The sequence below is a fragment of the Hipposideros armiger genome, unplaced genomic scaffold (genome assembly GCF_001890085.2).
Source record: "Hipposideros armiger isolate ML-2016 unplaced genomic scaffold, ASM189008v1 scaffold_265, whole genome shotgun sequence".
NCBI lineage: Eukaryota > Metazoa > Chordata > Mammalia > Chiroptera > Hipposideridae > Hipposideros > Hipposideros armiger.
Window position 1 is genome coordinate 736,001 of NW_017731615.1, and position 25,718 is coordinate 761,718.

Genomic DNA, 25,718 nt, shown 5'->3' on the forward strand with positions numbered 1-25,718 from the left:
GTCTCCCAGTGGTTGTACTAATTTACCCTCCAATCAGAATGTGTGAGTTCTTGCCTACACCTTTGCCAGTTTATGTTATCAATTGTTTAATTTTTATTTAATAGCCGAAAAATGATATTTTGGTGTAGTTAAAATTTATATTTCTCTTACTATGAGAAAGATTGTCTTACTGTGAGCAGCTTTTCATATGTTTAAGAATCATTTGTAATACTTTTTATATGCACTGTATTCATTTTCTCTGTCTATTTTTCAGTTATGTTGTTGATCTTTTTTTTTTTATTGATTTCTGGACTCTCTGTGTTGATTAGGGGGGTAAGCCCTGGGATATGAATTGCAATATTTTTTTTTCTTGTTTGTCATTTGTCTTTTGATTTTCCTGAAGGTATATTTTTCCTTCACTACACAGAAGTTTTCCTTCCATTTCCTTTTCCATTGTAATCAAGTTTTTCTTTCTTTCTTTCTTTCTTTCTTTCTTTTTTCTTTCAAGTTTTTCTTTCCTTTATTGGCTCTGAAGTTTGAATTCAGAAAGTCTTTCCCACTCCAAGGTTATAAATAATTTACCAATTTTTCATAATAATTTGTACGTATTCACTTTTTACATTTAAACCTTTGATCCAGTTGGGATTTAGCCAGGTACACAGTGGATTCAACTTATTTATTCCCACATATTTATCTCGTTATTACTTTTTCCCAGTGATTTGAGATGCCTCCTTTATCACATGCTCAAATACTCATGTGTATTTAAGCCTTCTTCTAGAGTTACTCTTTTCAATTGTCTGTCTGCATTTTTGTGCCAGTACTGCACAGTTTTAATTAAGAGAATTTATATTTTAATATTTGCTAAACTACTCTGCTTTCATTGCTCTTTTCCCCTCCCTCTGGCTATGCTTGTTTGTCCATTTATCTGTTAAAATCAGACTATTTCTTATCCTCATCCTTCATCCTCTTCCCCCAACAAAGCCTGTTATTATATGTATTAGGCATTGCATTACATTTATAAAATAACTTAGGGAGCACTGCTCTTGTAACTATGTGGACTGTTCCTATCCAAGAACGTGTTTTGTTACCCCATGTGCTCATTTATATAAAAAATTCCTCAAGAGTGTTTTAAAGTTTTCTTTATTTAGGTCTTCCACATTTCTCTTAAGTTTATTCCAAGGTATTTTGTCTATGCTATTGTATATTGTTAATGGAATTTTCAATTATAATTCTCAAGAGCATATTATTTGTACATAGGATAACTATTGATTTCTAGGTAATAATTTTTTACTTTACTATCTGATTGAATTTTCTTCTTTGTTGGAGTTTCCCAAGCATGCGGTCATATCCTCTTCAACTTGTGGTAGGCTTACCTTCTTCCTAGTAGTCACTCCTCTGTCCAGCTGGCTTTCACTAATTTATTCTGTGGCAACAAACAACTCCTAGATCTTCATGGCACACAACAAGAAGGTATAGTTATTGTTTCTATTGCATGCCTATCACAGGCTGGGCCTCAGTTCTGCTCCAAGTCTTTATCATCTGAAACCAGTCTAAAGGAGAGGCTCAGCCTGGGATATGCTGCTCTCCTGAAATCAAGAGGAAAAGAGTGATTACAGAGCCACTCCATGGCTCTTAAAATTTCAGCTACTTCATTTTGGCTCACATTCCATTGACCAAAGCAAGGCATATGGCCACACCTGATATCAGTGGGTTGAGGAAGTATAATCCTTTCAAACAGAGGAGCATCGACTATTAGAGGTCAATAATGCAATCTACTATGACCTCTAATTTATTTTTCCTGAAAAGCAGCAAAATAAAAATCATTTTGAATAATATAATTATAACTCTTAGAGTCCATCAGCTCCAAATACTTCATTTGTGTAGACCTACAACTGTCATTGCTATATCAGTTAATTCTTGCTGTGTGACAAGCCACTTCACAATTCAATGACATGGCAGTAAGCATTTATCTCACATGTCTGCTGGTTGGCTGGTGGTGGCTGATACCGACCAAGCTTTGCATGGGAGATTCTGCTTTGTGTATTTCTCGTCTTCCTCAAACTGGTGTTGGACAAAGAAGGGCTGAGATTAGGTTGAGGAAAATGAGGAATTTGCTTCAGGCACAAAATTTAAGAGGGTGACAAAAAACAAACAAACGAACAAACAAAAACAACTTAGTAATGAAGACAAATAATATTTTAATGCAATATTTAAAATCAAAATTAAAACACACAAATCCATGATAAACAAAATATCAAAATTTTAATAAAGACAGGATCAATAACAAGGCTTGGTCAAACCATATTGGAGCCTGAGGCTAAAGGAAAAATCAATAATACTGATCCAGTCTTTATGAACAATTATTGAAAAGTATATTTGTTGAGTGTTATGTACAAAGCATTGTATTACATGGATAATTTATATGTATATCTTATTTATGAGGTATGCATAAATATGAATTATTTCATTTGATCAGTCATAAAGTATTTGTATCAAATATACTTCTGTTCACAGTGACAGTCCAGCAATCTGCACAGTAGTTTGAGAATTCATTTTTGAGATCTCCTTTAGAGACTGTCGTATACTTCTTTGACAGTCCTCAGTTGTGCCTAATTTTCATCCTTTTAATGATAAAATGACTTTTGAAACTAGGCAAAAATTATTTAAGGCCAAGTATTGGGTAAATAAGCAGGGTTATTAAGCTGGGTATTAATCTTTGGTCAAAATAAGAAATAAATGTGAAGGCATGATATTCATTTTATTATGCAACTTGTGAACTTACCTTGCAAGCATTTCTTAAAGTGGAATTCTAGAAACTTCTGTTTTAATGGAATTGTTGAAAAAGGTGGTAGCTCCACAGAGTGACAACTATAAGAGCAAATACTACTTTGGGAAGTATAAAGTCATGAATATAGATGTTCCTTCATACCAATGACTTGAAGGAATGTACTAAAGTCCTGGTGAACAAAGGAGACTGTAACTGTCAGAAACATAATAGAACTACCCCAAGAACAAACAGTATATTAGCTTTGTAGAGTGTAAAACAAAAATCATAGTTCTGTTTGTTTTGCCATGGTATAAAAATTGAAAATAAAAAGAAACTACGAAGACTGTGGTAAATGTTCTGCCACAACCATATAATCTGCATCTCCCCTTGCCCCCCACGCACCTCCAAATTTCATGGTTGTAAAATCTGACCTTGACGTTGTGTGCATATGTAAGTACCTAGGCTTACGTAGATTTTCGTCAATAGGTAGAGATGGTCCATTCATATAGCAATATATCTGTGAGTATATCAATAACCCAGACCCTGATTCAGAAATGCATAAAGAGACATTCAAACCCAAACCTGTGTGTCAATATATCAATAATAACAGCTTTATGGTATTTGTAACTGTCTTTCATGTGTATATCTCATTTTAATTCTTTTACCTTAAAGAAATTCCCCATCTTGTTTTCTATGTGTGCATATATAATTGTATGCAACCATACACACATATACTTCTTAGGAAGGCCTTTAGAAAAATTTAAAAATGTCTAGGCACTTCCCCTGATTTATAGAGTAGGAAGAAACACTGGTGACTAGCTTAGGTAAGTTAAATATATTAGAGTGTTTTTGTTTGTTTCTTTTTTGACAAAGATGTTAAGTAAGATTCCTGATCATCTTCTTTTCAGTTTGGTCAGCATTATGTCCATCCATGCGACAATTGCTTATTATTTGTCATGGATATCGGTCAGTTAGGAAACCATAGCATAGCAAACCTTAATTTGGGCATTTGTAGAATTGCTTATAGAAAAGAAACCAGACTTGTTCCAAAATTTGTAGTCTTGTGAATACTAAAATAAGGCACAGGCCTTCTTCTCAAAGGCCTTACCATCCAGTGCCTCAACGTGTAAAAACTCATCTTGCTTTGTAGGTGGAAGGCTTTACAATTAGCAAGCCAGAAACTCTGACCTCAGATTAAGTTCTACATTTAAAAGAAGAAAGGGTGGAAGGTAACATCACGATGCGGTGCGAGGTGGCTGTGCTTATTAAGTGGTGTGTTCCAGTCAGAATGTTATTGAGCTGCCTCAGCACATTAGAGTGGTGTTTTTTTCTTTTTTCCATTTCTACCCTTCTTTTCATTCTTACAAATGCAGCAAGCTACTTCACTCAGCTGTGAAATGTTTACCAGTGCAAGGCAACATATAATTAAGCGCTGGGATGAGTGGGGCAGGCAAACGCTGTTGGAGATCAGAGGATGGAGAATTCAGTTTGGTTTGGGAAAGGCATGGTAGAGAAGGAAGGGCATGAGGTGGGCCTTGAAAAAGATTTGACTGGGTACAGAAGGACAGTTCAGGCAACGGTAATGCTGTGGGCAAAAGGCAAGGGCCAGAGTGACTCAGGCTTATTTCAGGGATTGTCTGGAAGCTGTCTTCTCTGAATCTGGGGAGGAGAGGAAGCTGCCAAGGGAGACTGAGAGTCAGCCAGTGTGGCCTGCAGGCCCGAGACCTGGGTCCTGCTATTAGCCAGCCATGTGTCCTTGGCAAGTCACTGAACCTTCTAAGCTTCAATTACTCAGATGTGAAATGATGGTTTCAGACTGAAAACTCTCTAAGGTAGAGTCCTGTATTAAAAGATTGTGTGATTCTTTTCTGGTGGTCCTTGATAAACTAGAAGAAAGACTTGAATTTATCCTACCATTGTGGAGTCTTTAAGTTGTTCTGAGCAAAGGAATCACATAATCAAAGAGGGAATTCATCACTTATTTGAAGGGGCACGTATTGGTATTAAGTGCAGGAAAGGTGGTTTAGGCATATTGAAGGAAAAAAATCAGCTCAGAGGCTGCTCTAGTAGTTCAGACAGGAACAGGGCAGTTGAAATAGGAATCAAAAGAAGGGGACAGACAAGAGTGATTGTTTATTCAATCTTTATTGACCATAAGAAACTGTACTAGGTTCTGGGGATCCAGTGCTAAGTGTGACAGAAAAGGTCTCTATTCTCATGGAACTTAAAATTCTAACAGAAGGAAATATCAGCAGAATTTGTTGATTGACAGATAGGGTATTTGTGCCTTTAGGAGAATGACACTCCAAGGCCAAACATCCAGCTACAAAGAATTGGTTAAAAAAACACACCAAACCTGTATTTTCATAAAATGGACTACTCGGTGGCCATAAAGAATTATGAATCATATTTATTGACATGAAAGAATATTCATGATATGCCACTGAATGAAAAACAACACAAATACAGAATACAAAATAGAAAGTTATACACCACTTTGTATGAAGAGTAGGATTATTGGTGATTTATTTCATTACTTTTCATTCAATAATTCTTTATTGAGTGCCTGCCATGTGTCAGGCATTGTTTTGGGCTCTAGGGATAAGTGATAAAGAAGAACAGCATGGTCCCTGATTAGTTTTTTGTCTTATCTATTCTAACTTGCGCAGTGAACTCATATTACTTCCATTTGAAAACATATATTTTTTACAAGTTTTAAAAACACCCCCCCATTGGCCATTTGCATGTTTTCTGACACTTTGGCTGTACAGTGAAGTGAAGGATGTGCCGTTATAAGGATACTGCCCTGGCCTGTCTCGTCCCGGTGCTTACAGGAAAGGAGGTGATTCGGGGACGCCAGTCTCCCGCCTAGGGTGACTCGGGGCATTGCCTGCCCTTTGGCATCTGGAGTGGTCAGATCCCAGACTTGGTCTTGCTCCAAGGCAAATAGAGTTGCACTGATGAGACATGCGACTCTGCTGGCTTTTTATAGTCCTTCTGAGGGTTGGTTATGCCAGGCTTGGTGTCCATTTACATTCTCCGTATGTTACTTGACACTCCTTTTATTGAAGTAGCCTCTCCCGGAAATCTCTGTCATTCCATAAACCCTGGCAACAGCCCTGCAGTGCAGCTGACCTCCCACAGTTTAAAAAACAACATGTATTCTGGCTACATTGAAAGGAAGTTTGGGGTGAGTTCATGGGGGAGGGCTTGGCTGTTAATATCTCTGTGGGCAGAGCACCTACAGGGGGATTTGACACTGGCTGTCTCCTAGGTTTCAGGCCTCGGACACAAAGCCTTTGTGTTATTTTTCCTTTCCTCTGCCTGGCTCTTCTTCTATGACGACTGCTAACCACATCTTTCTGCAAAATGCATTCATCATGGCCTCCTATTTTTAAAAGGCAGGACCTGTGTGTATGTACTGAAGAACAAACAAGCAAGCACACTCCACCAAATTATTATTCTTTAAAAAAGTATTTCACATTCCTTATAATAAATTGTAATATATAAGTAAATATACAGATACGTATATGAAGAAAAAATTACCTACACTCCTATTTCCCAGAAATGTTTTGGTGTATTTTATTTGTGGACTTGACTTTCTACCCACATAGTTGTTTTCAGCTTTTGTTCTACCTCTTCTGTAGCCAATTTATAGATCTTAAATTGTGTCTGTTTCAATATTTTCCACCTAATATAGGCAGGCCTTTTCTTTCTGTAGTGAATGAATACTATTCTAATTAGGTGCTTAGCTGTTTTCTGACATCAGATGGCCTCTTGGCCCTGATCATATAATGATAGAATGTTTGTCTATTTCAAGGTAGCATCCACTTACTTTTTCATGTCATCTCTGGCTGAGGAAAATCTCTAGAGTCAAGCTAGCCAATGAGATCCTCACTCTTTATTGCTCTGCGATGAAACGCTAGGGGCATTTTAACACAGAGGGCTCCTCAGGATCACCGATAGCCTTGATCTTTGCACCAGCCTAAGGGAGAAAGGAGGAAGAGAGGCCCCTCTGGACCATGTCATCCTGCACCTGCCTTCTATCCTCTGCTGGGAGTGTGAGAACCTTCTCGACGTTTGTGTGAGCAGTCCCTGAGCACAAATCCTCTATATAGTGTAAGTGGCCAAGCAACATGGAGAAAGTTTAATTACAGAGTCTACTTTTCGCTAGTTCCAGAGATACTTTTTCCTTAGGCATTTCCTTGTTGTCAGGGTTCTCTCCCTTATTTGAATTCAGCCCTTTCTGAGCTAGGCCTCTCTGTTCCTGGCTCTCTCAGTTGAACCTTGCTTCTTTCTGCCTTTTGCTCAAAGTCTGAATTATTGTCACGAAGATGGCATGCAATTCTATAGGAGCAAGATCTTCTCTGTTTGGGTGTTCCAGGTCTTTAGTTAACTCTCCTCACAGAAATCATCTACTGCTGCCCTGTTGTATTAACTGTTGATAATTCCACAGAGACTCTAATTTCCCACACTAGGTCTTTTTCTTCAGCCATTCTGGCCACACATTTTCTCCTCCTTCCATAGAGCTAAACTGTTTGAGTGCAGCAACTGTCTCATTTTCAGTGTCTTATTCTTCATTTTTCTTTCTTTCTTTCTTTCTTTCTTTCTTTCTTTCTTTCTTTCTTTCTTTCTTTCTTTCTTTCTTCTTTTCTTCCTTCCTTTCTTATTTCCTTCCTTCCTGCCTTCCTTCCTTCCTTTCTTCTCCTTCTTTTTTTCCTTTAAGAGTATAGTTTACTATTTGAAAGCCACCTTCTTTCTCCCCCTTTTTTGGAGGTAGGTAAGGTCTAATCATAGAGAAATAATATAAGTTGTCTCATTCTCGTAGATCTCTCTCATAGTCTTTTCTTACTCTCATTTTCTGTACCTCTAGCTCATTCACCCCTTTTACTTTATTCATTTAATTTTATTGCTCATTATTAATTTACTTGTACATATCTGAATTTTCACTAGAAATTCGCAAGATAGTTTCTGTCTGAGGTTAAATAGGGTAGAGGGGCATAAGATTAGGATACCGTAGGAAGGAGCTTAATAATCACAGATGAAATGTTGAAAGGAATGTTCTGAGATTCAGTTGATATTTGTTCTTGCTCAGAGCTCATTTATGGGTTCTGCTTTTCCTTTTGTGATCTTTCTGAAACCCTTCTCACTATTTGATATGAATAGAATTCCATGTGTGTGTAATCAGAAAAAAGAAGGTTCTTCCTCGCTAAGTTTATAGTCAATCTAAGTAAGCAATGAGGTTAAAAATGATTTAATAGATAAAATTAATCTATCGGTTTGGAAAGTGCATTGAAATTGAATTTGTTTCTTAGCTGGTTGCTGATTACAAAAGTAACATACCACGTCTGGTAAGGGGTCTGAATCAGTGTTATAGAACTATTTGCATGGATCCTTCGTCCTCCATTTTGGTGTGTCATTGGAGCATTAATAATGGATGGTTGCTGCACTTTGTAGTCAGATACATTATTTTGATTCATTTTTATTTCCCAAAGGGGCCTCTGGAAAAGGGCAATGAGGGTAGATTTAAAACCACATTATTGGAATTCAATAACGTTAGTCATGCTTTGTACGTCTAGTGCTTGCTGAAGAGTGGGTCTAATACGGAGAGTCAGTCAAGCATGGAGCAGGCAAAATACCAAAATGGATTTTCTTAACTAAGATATAAGCTGAATTCTAGGTTTTAATTTAGGCTCTGATGCTCAGCACTAATGTGTTAGATGTGTACAGTTTGCTCTTTTTGATTGTGAGGATGAAGAAATGAGCACAAAAACAAAATAAATGCACCAGTACAAATTGTTTGGTTGATGGAAATAAACAAAAGTTCATATAATTCAGTCAGCAAAAGTTATGTATTTCAATAATTCCTGGGCAATTGTGACTGAAATTTCAGTTGTGTAAAGTATACCCCCAAGGGAGCACTGAGCTCTCTTTAGATGTCTTCACTTCCCTGGTGATTACAAAAGACTATAGCGGCTTGAAAGTGGAAGATTCTGAATCTTAGGATGTTGAGGTCACTTCTGGAGATAAACAAGGTCTTACTTTGTCAAGTAATGGAATCTGCCCTGAGAAACATCCATCCTTTTGGGTTTATATGAAAATGTAGAAGAGGAATGTCTAGTCAATAATACTCTGGGACAAATCAATCAAATGAAAAGGGACAGAGGATGAGTAATATTTACATTCCTACCACTTCACATGATTAATATCTGTCCCGCACCCATGTCTTTACTTCAAGTCTGATAAACAAAAAAACAAACAAACAAACAAACAACAACAAAAAAGAAAAAACAGAATTAAAAATCTTAACCAGTGATTAATAATATGTTGTTTATCTGTTAATATCTGGCTAATAGCGTGTGGCCATCTGACATAGATCCCCAAGAGAATGGTGATAATATGGCTGTGAATGAAGTGACAGAACTCTCCCTACACAAAAAGAATGCTGGGAGTCTGAGGATCCTGTTGATTTGACATTGATCTTCCTCAGTCACCTTGATATTGTATATTCTGTTGTTTACTGTGCGTAGTTTGACTTGCATTCCTCGACTGTTGTTTTGCCATGGGAAATGACTTCACGTCTTTGTTGTTAACTTTTACTTTTTTTCTTTTTCCCCAAAGAAATGAATCTCTAGTGGAAAAAAATGTAAAACATGCAAACAGTACATTAAAAATCACGTGTAATGCTGTCACCTAGAGAAAATACTATGAAGAGCTTTGACACAATTTTTAGTGTTCTCTTTAAGTATACATAGCTATAATTTTAATAGAAATCTTTAACTTACTTTTTCTCACTTAACAATATGTCTTCAATATCTGATGCCATTAAATGCATTTTTCAGCATTATTTTTAGCATCTGTGTATTTTTCCATTGTATGGATTACCACATTGTGTTAAACCAATCTCCTTTCTTTTGATCTTTTGGTTCTTAGAACTTTTCACTATTGTAAACAACTCTGTGATAGCATTTCAATAGATAAATCCATTATTGCCTCTAGTGGAGATTCTTAGGAATGAAATTATGGCATCAATGGAAAACAACAGGAGCTTTCTAGAAGGTTAATTGACAACCTGTATTTCCATCTGCCTTACATGAAGAGGTAACATTGGCCTCAGAATTGGGATTTGTTGTTATCTCAATTACAGTGTCTTCACCATAGCTTCTAAAATTAGTTCTTCTCAGGACTCTGATCCGATGAGGTTTCATTTCCTGTTCCGGACTCTCAGATGTGAGATCTAAAAGCTTGTGTCTATAATATTAGCTTCTAACAAGCATGTTGTAGGTGTTTAAATACAAATTAACAGCCACGCAAGTTGCTGTGGATGTTTATGTCAGGGAGGAAGACATAGAAACATATCCTTAGAATGGTCTCAGTAACCTAAATATATGAAGAGTGCTTCTAAGAAAGAAGTTGACCTTTCCCAGGGGGCAGTGAAATCCCAAATAGGACTTTCATCTCCTTAACATCTTTTTCCCAGTATAATGAGTATTTATGAATAGGTCAAGAGAAAGCGTTTGCAAATTATAAATGACTATAAAATGCTCCCAAATTTCAAGAGCTACAAGAACATTTTTATCTCAGGTAAATAAATCTAAATTGCCAAAAGGTTTTGCTAGAATTTTAGAAAATAAAATCTTAAATGACTGAAATGAAGAGAGATGAGCCTCAAAGGAATGTGTGTGTGTGGGTGCAGGGGGATTGGGAAAATAAGAGCGTGGAAGAGCATTGGGCTGAGCCTGTTATGGTGACCAAGGAAAACTCCACCAAAAGGTCTCCTCAGGACATTAACCCTGGGATAGGGGGGTGGGTGGGCACCTTGGCCCTCATCTATATGAACCATGGATCTTTACTCCTCAGCCCGGTGGCATGGATCTGCACTGTTGTTTCAGATCTTGTGGCATGGTCACTTGCAGAAGCCAGATACTTTTCAGTAGCCCCAAGGCTGGTCTCTGGTCTCCTGATTCCAAGTCCAGTGCCCATTCTACTTAAAGTAGGAAATAGCAGTCACGTGACAAGGATTTTCAGAGATACGTAAAAGCAGCTGGGTAACTAAAGCTCTGGTTATGCATTATGGGAAGGGGATACAATATAAAAGAGAAAGAAAAAAAACCAAAAGAAAATCTTAGTGCTTCAGAGTAGAGATCATCCATCCAGTGCTGTCTTTATAGATGAAGATACTGCAGTTCAGTGATCTGTTGGGACACAGATGCCCAGTACACACCAGGACCAAGAACTCAGACTCTGACACTCAGCCTGGTGCAAAGTCATCTAGATGTGTCTTGTGATTCATTTATTTTTTTTCTCATGATAATCTTCAAACTCCTCTTTTCATGGTTCATGAATTCAGTATCACTAACCTCAGCATGTGTTAGGAATCTATTTGCATGTGTACCACACTCTATAAAAGCAAAACAGATAAATGCAGTGATTGCCACATAGGAATTTCCTAAGGCAGGCAGACATCGCAGAAATAGACAGAAATGACCTACGAGACCACTGAACAAACAAAGCAAACACATAAATTGTACAACTTAGCCATACGAGATGGTAAATGAAGAGATCCTCCCAGTCCATTGCTTCAAGAGAAAACCCATCTCCATCATTGGATAGTCCTAAACTGATAAGTAATAAGGATCATCCTATGCCCTGTAGTTGTTCTATTGAAAAGGAAAAGGAAGAGTGCTTTCACCTGGCTCACCTAGCACGCAGGTGCATGGTGCAGTTTCTTTGGTATATTGTTGATTACCATCTTCATTGATTTTTGTTCTTTTGCATATTCTGTGATCGTCTGCAAAGACTAGGAGGGTCTACTGAGGCAGGAAGCCTCTCAGGGCTGGCCTTCTAAAACCGAAGGACTTTTCCCTCCCTGGAGGAAAACTAGTGGTCATGTGGTTCATAGTCATATTTTTATTGAGGTTTTTTTTGTTTTTTTCTTCTAGAAGGACTTTGCAGATGATAAGTGAACCTGCAGATCCCCCAAATGTTTAAACTGAGTAATATAAATTGTAGTGAACATGAGATTGGGTATAATCTATTGTCTCAAAGACCAGCTAAAGACAAACCAAAGGTAATCCTGCTCTCTTCTGTGGTAACAAAAGCCACCTTGACCAGGTAGCTTTTATAAATGCCTGTTCTAGTCATTTACATCAGGAACAGTACTAGTCATAGTTTTAGGGCAGTATTAGTATTATTATTCTGAAAGTATCATATTTATAATGTGAGATAAAACAAATGAATAATTATGGGGTCTTCGAATTCTATCACTCCGTATATTCTTTTTTTTCCCCCCAAAGATTTTATTGGGGATTTGGGGGAGGGGGACAGCTTTGGGGAATCAGGAAAGGGGAACAGACAAGTTGTTGTCCTTTTGTTCTTCACCCTAGTTGTGGAGGATGTCGCTTCACTAGCCCATGTTGGTATTATCATTGCACTCTTCCCAGGTGAGGCAGCTCAGTCGCCAGCCTCTGGATGACTGCTCACAGCAGCTCTTGGCAGCTCACACCGGCTGCCGGCTGCTCACGCTGGCTGCTGGCCACTCACAGTAGCTTATGGCAACCCATTGCAGGAGGGGCTGCAGCCTATGCCATCACCGGTGACTCCCAGCAGCCCAGCTCCAGGTCGAACAGTTGTTCACCATCTTAGCTGTAGAGGGCAGTGTCACTGGCCTTCATGTGGGATCCAACCCGGGGCCCTGCTGTTCAGAGTTGCATCCCAAGCCAGCTCTTAACCAACGCATAACTCGGCTGGCCCCACTCCCTATATTCTTGAGAATCAGGATTCTGGTATAGCAGTAAGAGATACAGATGTAGTATAGAAGATGTTAGGTTAAAACCCTATAGTTATGTATCTGAATTGAAAATATCAGTTATAAATTCATAAGATGTTATATTTTTCAAATATGTATACTTACTAGCTCTATTAATTATTAAATCCTAGAAACAATGACTAGCCTAGTATTAATGAGCATCCCTATTCCTCAGATGGTAGTTTGAAAAATGTTTCCCATTAAAGAAAACCAAGACTTCTTAGAAAAATGGCTGGTTTCAAGTCTGATGATATATACGATGAGCAAAGAAGCTAGCAGAGACTACTAGAATAGTCAACTTGAAGTCAAATTGAAGGCCAAAGACGAGCTTCATTTGGTTAAAAATTGTGGTGGATCAAAATCCATTAACTATGTTTAAATCTATGAGTACAAAATGATATTAAGTAAACCAACTGGTTGGTTACCTTCTGAATGTATTAATAACAGAGAACCAATCCATTATTTTGAAAACTAGGTAGAGAAAAGGAAAGAATCAAGCATTTTTCTCGATTTTTCTTTATGAATTATGTCACTGTAACCAAATAGTCAATAAAGAGACACTGCTTCTAATAAACTTATTCCAGCTAATAAATGCAAACAAAATGATTGAATGAGAATATCATCATTTTTCAACCCCTAACACATGAACAGTTTTGAGCACAGAGCCTCAACTACCAACACAGTTGACAGCAACTATCAAAAAAGAGCAGAAACCAGTTAAATGCCTCTTGACAAAATAACATAATGCTACTTCTAGTTTTGTCAAAGAAATTGAACCTGAGCCTAATCAGGGCTCAGGACCCAGTGGCCAGTTTGCAGGAAGTAAAGAGGACAGAGGAACCAACACACTGTCTGCTTCATGGGGCTGCAATCAAGAAATCCAAATTATGGGAAACTCTGCAGGTATGATGCCCCAGGATCTTTAACAGGTGAATTATATAATGAAGAAAGGAATATAGATGAAATCTGTAGATTAAAAAAGGCTTGAATACCATATCAAGTGAAAAACTGGGCAAAAGTAAGTTACAGGAACCAGGCATGCTTACTTAGGTGATAAAGCCATAAAGAGATGCAAGACAGTGACTGCTGTGTTATCAGGATAGTGGTCACCTTTGCAGGGGACAGAGGGGTTCTGTGATGGGGAGGGGGCACATGGAGGCACTTCCAAGATGGCTGGCCAAGTTCAAATTTCTGAACTTTGGTGGGTGGTTGTTACAAGGGCGATTGCCTTATAATAATTTACTAAGATATATATTTTGTGTGTGATAATTTAGATCTGTTTCATTCTATAGTAAAAATGTAAAAAGTATAAGAGAAAAACAGAAAAAAACAACAACAAAACAACATGTTAGAGAAGCTTACACACTTGATGCTGCCCTAGAGGTTATCCCAACTGTCAGCAGTGGGTAAATAAATTGTGTTCTGGGGCACAAGGACTGTAAGTTCTAGAAAGACATCTGTATAATGTGAGTGGCGGGCTATGTTTCAAACTGCTGGGAGGTTTCGCTTTTTGAGTTGCGTGCAGCAGGCTTGTACGCAGCTCCTGTTCCAGTGTCAGTCAGCCTAGACCAGCAGTTCTCAACCTTCCTAATGACACGACCCCTTAATATAGCTCCTCATGTGGTGACCCCCAACCATAAAATTATTTTCGTTGCTACTCTATAACTGTAAATTTGCTACTGTTATGAATCGTAAATATCTTTTTGTTTTCCGATGGTCTTAGGCGACCCCTGTGAAAGGGTCGTTCGACCCCCAAAGGGGTCGCGACCCATAGGTTGAGAACTGCTGGCCTAGATGGATGAGCCGTCACTGGCTCAGGGTTTTCCAATGTGTGCTTTCTGGAACACTGGCAGCACGATGACTGCAGGCTTAAGAAAATGCAAATTCCTTGGTCCCATCTCTCTTCAAAAGGAGCAGCCCTGGAATCCACATGATTAACAAGCACACTGTGGTGTAAGAACCACCACTTACTTCTCTGTTGATTTCTACCTGAAAGTACAGATCTGAGGAATATCTGTATAAACTGTTGAGAGTCAAGGCCATAGCTGGGAGTTTCACTAGTGAATTAATTTAGATTTGGAGCCTTTATCTAGTTGAGTCACGTAGAACACTGAATGTAAATGTGACTAGGCAATAGCTCAAAACATTTTCTCCAATGTACAATAGCAATTGTCAAATTCTCCCCCACCCCCCTTCTCTTTTTCTCAGGTTTTTTTTTCCCTCTCAAATAAGTCTAAGCCTGGGATTAGGAATTTAAAGTGATATCTCAACCAGGGAATCCTCTGAAGCTTTTAAACTAACAATTCCTAACCACAAAATTTTCAAATCATGAAAAGCAGAACAGTCCAGGTTTGGATAAGGCCAGGCAAGGCCAGACAGACCTCCTAATGGGTCCTTTCTCAGTTGAAGACAAAGGAGGCTGTGTGAAGGCAGAACTGAGAAGGCTGCCAAGTCTGCATTCAGCATCTTCCTCCTCCCCTTTCTACCATCTCCTTCACCCTCCCACGTCCATGTACTTTTTCAGCACTTCCAGTCAAAATAGGAATGACCTTACTTCAGTTCCTACGCTGACAGAGTGCTGAGAGTGTGGATACACTCAGGAAAGGAAACTAAACTAGTGCTTGCTTCTTAGGCATTTCACTTTGATCTGTGAAATACAATATTTTATCCCATTGAATCCAATTCTGTGAACATCATTTGAACATTGCCCACATGCATGGTGGTGCCCTAGCAGGTGTGGCATTAAAGATACAAAGACCAGTAAGATACATTTCCCACTTCCAGAAAAGTATGGCCTAGTCAGGGAGATGGAAGGGTAATAGCTAATGATAACAGCAAAATCATTTCCATACAAATAATCTCATTTCAGTCCTCACACTTTCAAAATTTTAGCAATTCAAAGGATAACCACTGTTTGCAACCATCGAGTTCTTCAAACTTTGGGGAGAAGTAATGTGATGATCCTGAAAAGTCCCAACATCCCTCGCACCACACTCCATCACTGTCATTCTCAATACGAGTAAGAAGAAAGTAGGACCATTAGAGGAAGGAAAAAATGAGAGGGCAATCTACTTTTTGGGGAAATAGAAATACCTTGTCATAGGAACATCTATCAGTTTATCTTTGCGAGAAAGAACAGTTTTGATAGCCAACTAAAGATGACATTAATAGTCTGCAACAGGACATTTTTTTGTATAAAGTTGCAAGTTTTAGTTCAAATGGTTCATTTGTGAGGTTGTTTGTTTGTTTTTAATGAGTAGCTATGGTGCTCCCTTGATCTGTATTTTAAATTATAAAGTACATGCATTAGGTAAGAATCTCTTCCTAGCTTTTTCTGATGAACACGCACACATATGGTGAGCATATGGATGGGTAAAGACGCTTTTCTTTATTCATTTTTACAGTTGCCATTAAACTGAATGAGCAGTCACGATGACATAGCATTTTGCAATAAGACTAAAATATGTACGCACGATACATTTTGTTTGTTTGTTTGTTTTTTGTAGAGGGCAGTGTCACTGGCCCTCATATGTGGGATCCGAACCAGGGGCCTCTGGCGTCCCAAGCCAGCTATTAACCATCACGCCACTCGGCCGGCCCCGCATGATACATTTTATATTTACTTTTCTCTTGCTTACTGACTTTGTAACATGAAAACTTTTCATTTCAAATGTAGTGGGTATGCTCTGGATGCGACAGGGTTTCAAGATTTTTTTAAACTCTGATAAGAAAAAGATGGAAATGGGAGTGAGGAGACCTATCCTTGAAGAGCAGGCTTTAATTCATTCATATTTTTTAAAGAAAAACCATCTGAATGTGTTCTGTAGTCACACCAATGTAAGTCAAGAGTGTTTTGAGAGAAACAGTGAAACTACTTTTAGGGGAAGAGAAAGAAGCAGCATTGGGGGTGTTGAATGGAGAAATGCCTTCCGATTACGGCTTGTGCCTGTGGAGAGGTAGATTGTAGGTATTGGGGGGGACTGGCTATGTTTTCTCATTTGGGGATTGCATTCAGGGAAGCAAGAAGCAGAGAGAAGTGAGAGGGGTGCATTGGTGTGATTTCCTGAAACTGGGGTGCGAAGTATTGCTTCTGTACCTGGGCATGGAAGGAAGGGTGGGCTTCCCTCAAGATGCACAGAGCCCTGGAGACTGGTAGTTTGGGGCACTTTGGCAGGATGTCAATCCATGGACATTTCTAATTTCACTAGCAAGCCTTCAAGATGTTTTGAAAAAAAGGGGTTAAGAATAGGCATGGTGGCCTTATGATAAGGAAGCAAACAGATCCCCTCCTGGGGACAATTTGCAAGAGCTGAGGAGGTCACATGTAGCATTATTACAGTAAGCAATTAGAGCAAGCACAGGAAGGGTATCCTCATTTTGGTCCTGTGCTGGTGACAGCTGGACATGCTGGTTAAATACATAACAGTTATCTTAAGAGCCCTGTACCTGTCAAGAAAAATGATACAACTAAAAAATATACAACAATCTTACAAAAATAAAGGCACCTCGCTCACATAAACATCCAACTATTAATAAAATAAAGGAAAAATACTGAGCCATTCAGCTAGAGTTTATTTGTAAACAGCCTCAGGTCACAGCAGTGTTTGTGTCAGCTACTTCAGTAACCATCGGCGATTGCTGTTTCATGACAGGCAGCAACAGCTGCAGTTTTGAGACCACAAGGTATCTAGAAGGTTGAGTGAAGTGGGCACTTGTCAACATAATGTATTCAATGCATTTTATGCTGTGAGTAATGCTGAATACGACATTGGCTACTGCGGAGTATGCGAATTAAACAAGAAAACGGAGAGTACCACCTTACCCCATGAACACAGTAATATCTATGGGGGGGAAAATCTTCTGAAACTTTGAAGACAGATAGTTAACAACTGTTTTTTGCTTTAGTTCACTTTGAGATGAGCTCTAGATTAGCCTCATTTTCTTTTATACTTGTCAGAAAGTCATGTGGACGGCCATGAGCTTAAGAGCTGTGCTACTTGTAATTTCCAAGGATCTGAAGGGAATGTGTGATCTACAACAGATGTTTATATGCATTTTTACGAAGAGACTATAAACTGGTTTCCTTTTGTTATTTTTAAAGTTATCATATGGAAAAATAGACTTTTTTTTTTTGGTGGACGGTTCTATAAATTTTAACCCATATGTAGATTTGTATAACCACGTCCACAATCAGGATACAGAACAGTTCCATCATTCCAACGTGGGGGCTAATAAAAAATTAATACTTTTCTTTCCACCTTCTAAGTTCTTCTAGCTGGGCCAGTAATCAAATTAACAGAGACAGATTAACAGGAGAAAATCAAAGAGTTTTTTTGTTTTTTTTTTTTAGCTGAGCCATCCTGCCACCTGTTGGCAGCTCAGTGGCAGCTCAGCTCAGGCCAGGAATTGAACCGCTGTTGCTCAGAGCTCAAACTCTTGAGCGAGCTCTTAACCAACTGAGCCACTCGGCCAGCCCTGAGAAAATCAGTTTAATACACGTGGGGAATTCACATAAGCATGATGATTCCAAAGACAATGAGGCAACATTGGGTTTATAAGACATTTTTGGACAAAGAAGAAAGGGAGAGGGGAAGGGGCCCTAGATTTCAGAAGTGAGAATTAGTGAGTTACAGGTAGTTGAGGAAGAGAGGATCACATGGCAGGTAGATTCTTGCTGGGCAACTCAGAAACAATGGGACACAGAGGGTATCTAGCTAACAGGCTTGGTGTCTTCCTGGCTAATAATGGGGTGAAGATTCTTAAGGTGGTGAAGCCCAGGCTCTCTTCCTAACATGGGTCTTTCTGTCTGAACCTCTTGGGCAGGAAATGGGGTGAAGCTCAAAGGCTCTTTCTGAGTCTTGTTTCTTAATAAACAGCTTAAAATCAACATCCCCCATAAAGCAGCTTCAGGGTAGCAAAATTTTGGTTCCATTCACCAAAAAGCTCCCTGGTGCCATCGATCTATAGTCATACTCTCCCCAAGCGCTTCTCTCTTCTTCATCACTGCAGTTTTGTCTTTTGAGAATGTCATAAATGGAAATACACACTGTGTCACCTTTTGAGATTGTGGAGTGTATGGATGTACCATAATTTATTTGTCCATGTACCCGCTGAAAAACTTTTTGGTTTGGGTGTTTATCAGTAGAGCTTCTTTTTGTTTTTGTGTATGCCTAAGCTTTCATTTCTCTAGGATAAATACCCAGGAGTGGAATTGCTGAGTAGTGTGGTAAGCATATATCTGACTCCATAAGGAACTGCTAAACTGTTTTCCAGGGTGTCTGTACCATTTTGCACTCCCACCAGCAGTGTAGGAGAGGTCCAGTTGCTCGGGAACGCCTCAGCACCTGGTACTATCAGTAACTTTTTATTTTAGCCATTCTAATAGGTGTATACTCACTGGTATCTCATTGTGGTTTTAATTTGCATTTCCCTAATAGCTAATGAGGCTGAACAATTTTCATGTGATTACCTGCCATCACTATGTCCACTTAGACTTCTTTGTTCAAGCCTTGGGCCTGTTTTATAACTGGGCTGGTTGTTTTCTTCCTGTTGAGTTTTGAGAGTTCTTTATTCTGGACATAAATCCTGTGTTAGACATGTGATTGGCACATGTGGTTTCCTAGTCTTTAGCTTATTTTTTACTTTTCTACAGTTTACTCCTTTCTTGAAATGTGTATATATTTTTTGGGCACCCTCTGTCTAGTCCAGAAGAAATTGTTTCTTTTTATATTCCTAAAAATTTGTGAATCTCTTCTGAAATGCCTCCTTTTCCACCAAGTAGTACTGGAGTGCTCAAAATCTGTTATACACCAATCAGTTCAGCCACATGAGCTGAGTCCAGGTTCCAGTTGCTCTCTGCTCAAGTCACATGTTCAGTGGGGGCTGAATGTGCATCAGTTGGGCTCCAGTCCAGCCCCCTCCCCCACGCTTCCACTTCACCTTGTTAACCTCCTGCCTACAGGATCTCCAACAAGCCAGACCTCTCAGAACCTTTTAATTACAAACAGTCCCTGCTGGGAGGAAGCCATTCAGCAAATTGTTTAAAAGTCTCTAATGCCCAGTTATCTGACCACATTAAAATAAGCAGAATGTCCGTAATCTTCATCAGCTTCTTTCACATAAACATCCCACAAACTGGCAATGGTTAAGGGCCTAAGCATTGGAAGCTTCAAACTGATTATTTTTTTTAAAGTATTTGTTGGACATTTATACAGAGAGATAGGGAAAAGCTGATTTTCTATTATTAAATATTAGGTATAGATGCAGAATCACTTATCTTTCTCTAAACAGACTTCTCAATCAAATATTCAAAGCATAGTCTATGTTTGGAGGGAAGGGGGGTATATATACTCACACACACACATACACAACCTACACATGTACCTATAGCTCTTGGTCTACAGTTTCTGTGCATGCGTGTAATTTTAAAACCAAATAACTGGTGGCAGCGTCGAGGGCATAAAAATAATTAAATTAATGGACTCCAGAAAATTACACCACGATATGCAGTATTTTCAGAATTGCAGTGAAGACTACGTGGACACATTGCCAAATGACTCAGCAGAGTGGGGTCAGCACTTGTGGGGAGGGTGTTTCTTTCCCCTCAGGGCCCAGCTGCTACTGTGGAAATAGGGCCAGTTTACGTCTCAGGGAAGGAGGAAGGTGTGGAAACCTATTAAAGGGCCCCACTGGTACTCAAATTTGTTTCCCCTGGATCGTTGCCTGGTAATCTTGACCCATGATCTGGCTCTGACTAAATTCCTATATCCATTATGAAGAAGCTGAATGTGTCAGAGGAGCAGATGGCTTGTGCTTTGGCATGACATATTTATGGTACCAAGGCTATATAAAACCTTCTCTAGGCACCTACTAAGATAGAAGCGAGTTAGGATGAGGACAAAAGGGTAAGGATCAGAAAGTGGCAAAGAAGCACTGAGGCCTGCCCTTTCCCCATCAGGCCTCTATTCCCCCCCGCCCCTCATCCCGCAAGTCTCTTAGGTCAGGGCTGAGGTAACAAGCGACCTCCCTTGGGAGGTCAATAGGGAAAGTCAGATCCTTGGGCAGAGTCAGGTTTGGGTAAGACCAGGAGGTAGATAATGTAATTATTCACATAATTCTTCTGTGAAGACATTAAGGGGTGTTCTTACAATGGAATGGGGACATTAGCCAGGAAAGTGGTCAGCAGTGAGAGGATGGGAGATCCCAAGGCAACACAGTACCACGTAGAAGTGAGCTTCCTCAGCGGGCACAGGAGGCAGGGCATTTGCTTTGGGGTTGTGGTTGAGGTCTCAGGAATAAGAGGTGTGGGAGATGCATGGAGTGGATGCTCCCAGCATGCATTAGCTAAGACCCCAGGCACTATGGGACACCTAATGGTAACAGTCAGAGGCTTGCATTTTGTGCTAAAGGCCAGTGAAGACTAGCTAATCTGGTTGTGGTTGGTTCCTATGTACTGGATTATAGAGTAATATAATTTTTGCCCCAAATCTCTTTTGCACTGCATGTGCTCAATGGGCCACGTTTGTAAGAACTTTTTCTAATTAGGAATCCAAAGTCTATTTAGTTTAAATTTTTCATCTGTTTCAAGTTATTATCACAAATTTGTATCCATATCACCAGTTGGTTCTTGGGTTTCAAGAACTAATATTAGAGCATTTATTGGAGTTGTACAATCATTATTATGTAAAATTCAGAACATCTTTCCATCATTCTTCAATAGACTTTTTTCTGGCCTATTTTACATATTGTTAAATACAGGTTATGTTTTAGTTTTTCTTTAAAAGCAAGTAATTGAATTATATGAAATTGGAAAGTTATGTTTCCAGCATAGAGTGACTGTTTTGATACTCGTGACAGGGCTCAGAACTCAAATGCGCTCTTAAAAATGTTAGCCTTACCAAAAAAGCATAAATAGAAGCCCCATTTTAAAAAAAAATCACTGATCATCACTAAAAATGAGTAACTGAACACTTTTGGTTGACATCTATACCATTTTGATGCTTAATGGACTCAAATTTCTCACGTGAATACTACCCATTTCATGTTGGGGCCTCTGACAGCTCAGTGGAAATTTGGGAACTTGTAAGGACAAGTGACATCAGATACCAAATCTGCCTACTTAATAGTATGTGTGTGGGAGATTGAAACTTTGATTTAGCAGTGTTTCTATTTGAATTGTCCAGGTCTTAAAAACAAAAGCTGTCTGTTGTCTTTCTTCATCCTTGGGTTTTCTCTGGCTTTCCTTCTTAAGAGTGATTCTGCTTACAAAGTGTGGACTGAAATTTAGATATCCATTATGAATTTAAATATTAAATTGTGTCCCTGTGGGAATGTGACAATTGTTCCTTCCATCAAAGACCCCATGGTTTTTGGAGAGTGGCCGGGAGTTCCTGTGAAACACATATTCTTGCCCATTTTGCTTCATGCTAGGTGTCTGGATGATGCTTCTGTTCTGAAATAGTGCATGCTCAGTGGAGCTCTCCACTAGCAAAGAGAATAGCTGTGGTTTAGAAAAAGATCAACTTACCTGTTTGCACCCAAGGCCCAGTGCCCAGGAATATGGCCTGCAACTGTATTTTTGAACCAAAACAGAGGCCAGCTCTCTAACATGTCCTTACCTGACCTGCTGGCCCTGATGATTGGTGCCAGGTAAAGGTGACCTTTCTTTACTGCTGCCTCCCTAGGACAAGGCAAAGTAGTCATAGTTTGATTTGATTGATTGATTGATTTTCTTTTTAACTGCAGGACATTTGCGAAGACATTTCCGATCACGTTGAGCAAATCCATGCCCTCCTTGAGACTGAATTCTCCCTGAAGCTGCTGTCCTACTCCGTCAACGTGATTGTGGACATCCACGCAGTGCAGCTCCTCTGGCACCAGCTCCGGGTCTCCGTGCTGGTGCTGCGCGAGCGCATTCTGCAGGGGCTGCAGGACGCCAATGGCAACTACACCAGGCAGACGGACATTCTGCAGGCCTTCTCCGAGGAGACAAAGGAGGTAGGTGGGCATTTGCTCTGAAGCCAAAGAACGCATCCTTGAGTGCGACCATCTGAGAACGTTTTCAGTTCAGAGACGGGGGATAGGAATTCTTTGTGGGTAAATAAGCAGGTCCTAAGCCGGGCTTTGAATCTAGGTGTAGTGACCAGAGTCTGGGGCACTTGTAGTGTGAATGAAGCTTTAGACCGGAGCTAACTCACACCGGCTAGTTTGTACACCCATAGAGTTGGCATTAACCTGGCTCCCTGTTCCCCAACTCAGTTATAAATATGTATTGAGCACTTACTATGTGCCAGGCACTAGGTGCTAAGAATATAATAGTGATCAAAACAAGGTCTTTGCCTTCAGGGAGCTTAGAGTCTGGTGGGGGATGTAGACAGGTGGACAGACGTTAAGGCCAGACTCTGGTAAGTCTATATGATGCCACTGGAGGACAGAAAGGGGCACCTGGTTCAGACAGGAAGCCTTCCAGGAGAAGCAAGTCTAACCTGCACCTACAGGAAACGCAGGATGAGACTGGTGAATGGAGTGAGAAAATGACCTACTCAGAGGAAATGGCAGGTTCAAAGGTCCAGAGGTAAGACAGAAAACGACAGGTTCAGAGGGCTACGGATAGGACTGGAGCACAAAGTTCAAGGAACCAGGATGCAGGATTTGAACTAAATAATAGGTAAGCGGAGATCATGAAAATGCCAAAGCGGTATTAGAAAGACGTATTAAGAGAACTGGACTTCATTCTGATGACAGCAGTAGAGTTCGGGGAATTAGCAGGGTTTGATTCATGCTTTACAAAAATCATGCTGGATGTAGTGAGCCAAATGGACTTTAGAATTTTATATAGCCAATATATTTACATTTTGGTACTCATATTAAGTGCAGTTTTAAGAATTGGTTGTTATCACTCTTGATGCATGACTTAAGAATGACCACTGTAAATTGAAATCCAAATGAATTCTCCTATTCCCAAATAAAATGGACATATATTTATAGAATGAAGTATTGTGCTAGCTAAGCAGGGGCTGTGTGTGTGTGTGTGTGTGTGTGTGTGTGTGTGTGTATGTATATACATCCCTTGGCTCTTGACACCAGCTTAGGGCTCCACTGTGGGTTTTGTGAAACAAATATATATACAAGTTTACAAGGCACTTATATAAATATATAAGATCAAGAGGCCTTATAATAAGCATTGCATAATTCACTAATTTATTAATGCATTAATGTTTTAGTGGCTCCAACATTGTTAATAACACAAAACGAATCTGTGTCTATTCTCATAAATGATTAATATGTGTTGATTATTGTTTTCATACCAGTGATGCTCTTGCTGTGGCAAATTTCCTGCAGACCCTAGGCTCACTTCTGACATTAAGTCATGGTCTTCATTTTCATTTAGCTTTCCCTGTGGTTGCAGCAGTGAGGGAGGTAATACTGACTTTGGTAGAGTCCTTTTTTAATCATAGGATGAATATGAATGTCACTCCCCAGATGCCATCTCTCCCAGGTAGGATCCCTAGAGGGTTCCTTGATTGGCATTCTTGCAATTATAAGAGACTACAAAGAACCCCAGACTGGCTAACTCCACCCTGAATCTGGTATCTATGAGGTGGAGATCAGGGATGGAGGTGGTTTGTCTAAACCAGCGGTTCTCAACCTGTGGGTCGCGACCCCTTTGGGGGTCGAACGACCCTTTCACAGGGGTCGCCTAGGACCATCGGAAAACAAAAAGATATTTACATTATGATTCATAACAGTAGCAAAATTACAGTTATAGAGTAGCAACGAAAATAATTGGTTGGGGGTCACCACAACATGAGGAACTGTATCAAGGGGTCGCGGCATTAGGAAGGTTGAGAACTGCTGGTCTAAACGCTGAAGAGATCTTTCTTTAGATGTCTACCTGGCATCCCCAGTCTGTACATTCTTTTTTTGTCCCTCCCATGTGTTCTGCTGGCTCTGCCCAACGTGCAGTACTGATCAGTCATCAGATAGGCCCACGTTTCTGCTACTAGAGGGGGCATTAGAAATCACTGAGTCAAACCAGTTGATTTTTACATATTTATTGATTCATTCAATAAACACTTACTGATCACTGACTCTTTGTTGTAGAGCTGGGGATGAAGAAGTGCTCTAGGGTTTATTGTTATCATTGTTGTTGTTTTGTGGAATACGTTCATCATGCACTTATTTGAACCAGCATCACTCATGAAGTGGAAGCCCAAGAAGTGATGAAAAGCCGCAGAAGCTAAATAATTGATCCTGGCCACTGTTTTCATAGCTATGTTGGAGTTTTTATTCAGGAATATCCATTAGGGTTCTCACAGTAGTATCCATTAGGTGAGCTCAACAATTATCTACTGGAAGCAATTTCATGCATTTTCATGTTTGAAGTCAGCCATTATCTTGTCATAAAGATGCAACAATTGCTGAATGAGGGGTAAAGGGACAGTGGATTCTTAGCCATCTGCTTTGTGGAAATTTTTCTATGAAGTTCTGTTTCCATTACTGTCCTTCTTGAAGCTATGGATTCCTGATCCTAGTGGGACTCCATGAGAACATTTCAAAGACTGCTTAGTTTCATTTGTTTCTGTCAGCAACCTGGAATTTTAGAAAACAGGAAGGGAATTAAGATAAAATTCTTAGCTTTATCAGAATAAATTCAGCTGTGAAATATTTGTAGAATGACAAGGGAAATAGCATAAAACATGCTGATAAACGAGAATAGGAGTCCTTCCAATAAAGGTGAATTCATTTTTCTCTTTTTGGAAATTCGTTGAGTTTCAGAGCCACATTAAAGGATAACTTTGAAAGCTGAGAAAGTGGCAAGTTTTCTCTCTCTTCCTGTTCTTGCAAAAACAAAATGTATGGGTTTTATTCTTTTATTGAAATATGGAGCAGACCATATCTGGTAAGCAAATTGGCAAACACCTTACTAAAACAAAACCAACGAAACAAATAAAAACACTTTAGGGCAGAGTTCAACATTATGTAAAAAATGTGTAATGCTGAAATTTTCCGTATTTCAGATACTGTGATAAGCAGTATATTTATTGTTTTATTTATTCAGGAGGGTAAGGGGTATTAAAAAGAATTCGTTTATAGGTGGAAAAACTGAATTTAAGAGAGGCTAAGTGAATGCTTTGTAGGTAAATCAGGACATAAATCTAGGAT

At 39.4% G+C, this 25,718-nt stretch overlaps 1 protein-coding gene across 6 annotated transcripts in view; it reads left to right on the forward strand.

Annotated features, from left to right (window-relative positions):
* The window catches only part of AKAP6 (A-kinase anchoring protein 6), a 473,754-nt gene that overhangs the window by 169,074 nt on the left and 278,962 nt on the right, over positions 1–25,718 (forward strand). For all 6 annotated transcript variants that reach the window (XM_019656775.1, XM_019656773.1, XM_019656770.1 and 3 more), the window contains one exon: positions 22,299–22,550. In XM_019656775.1, the coding sequence (XP_019512320.1) occupies positions 22,299–22,550 (252 nt within the window). The remainder of the gene's footprint in view (positions 1–22,298; positions 22,551–25,718) is intronic.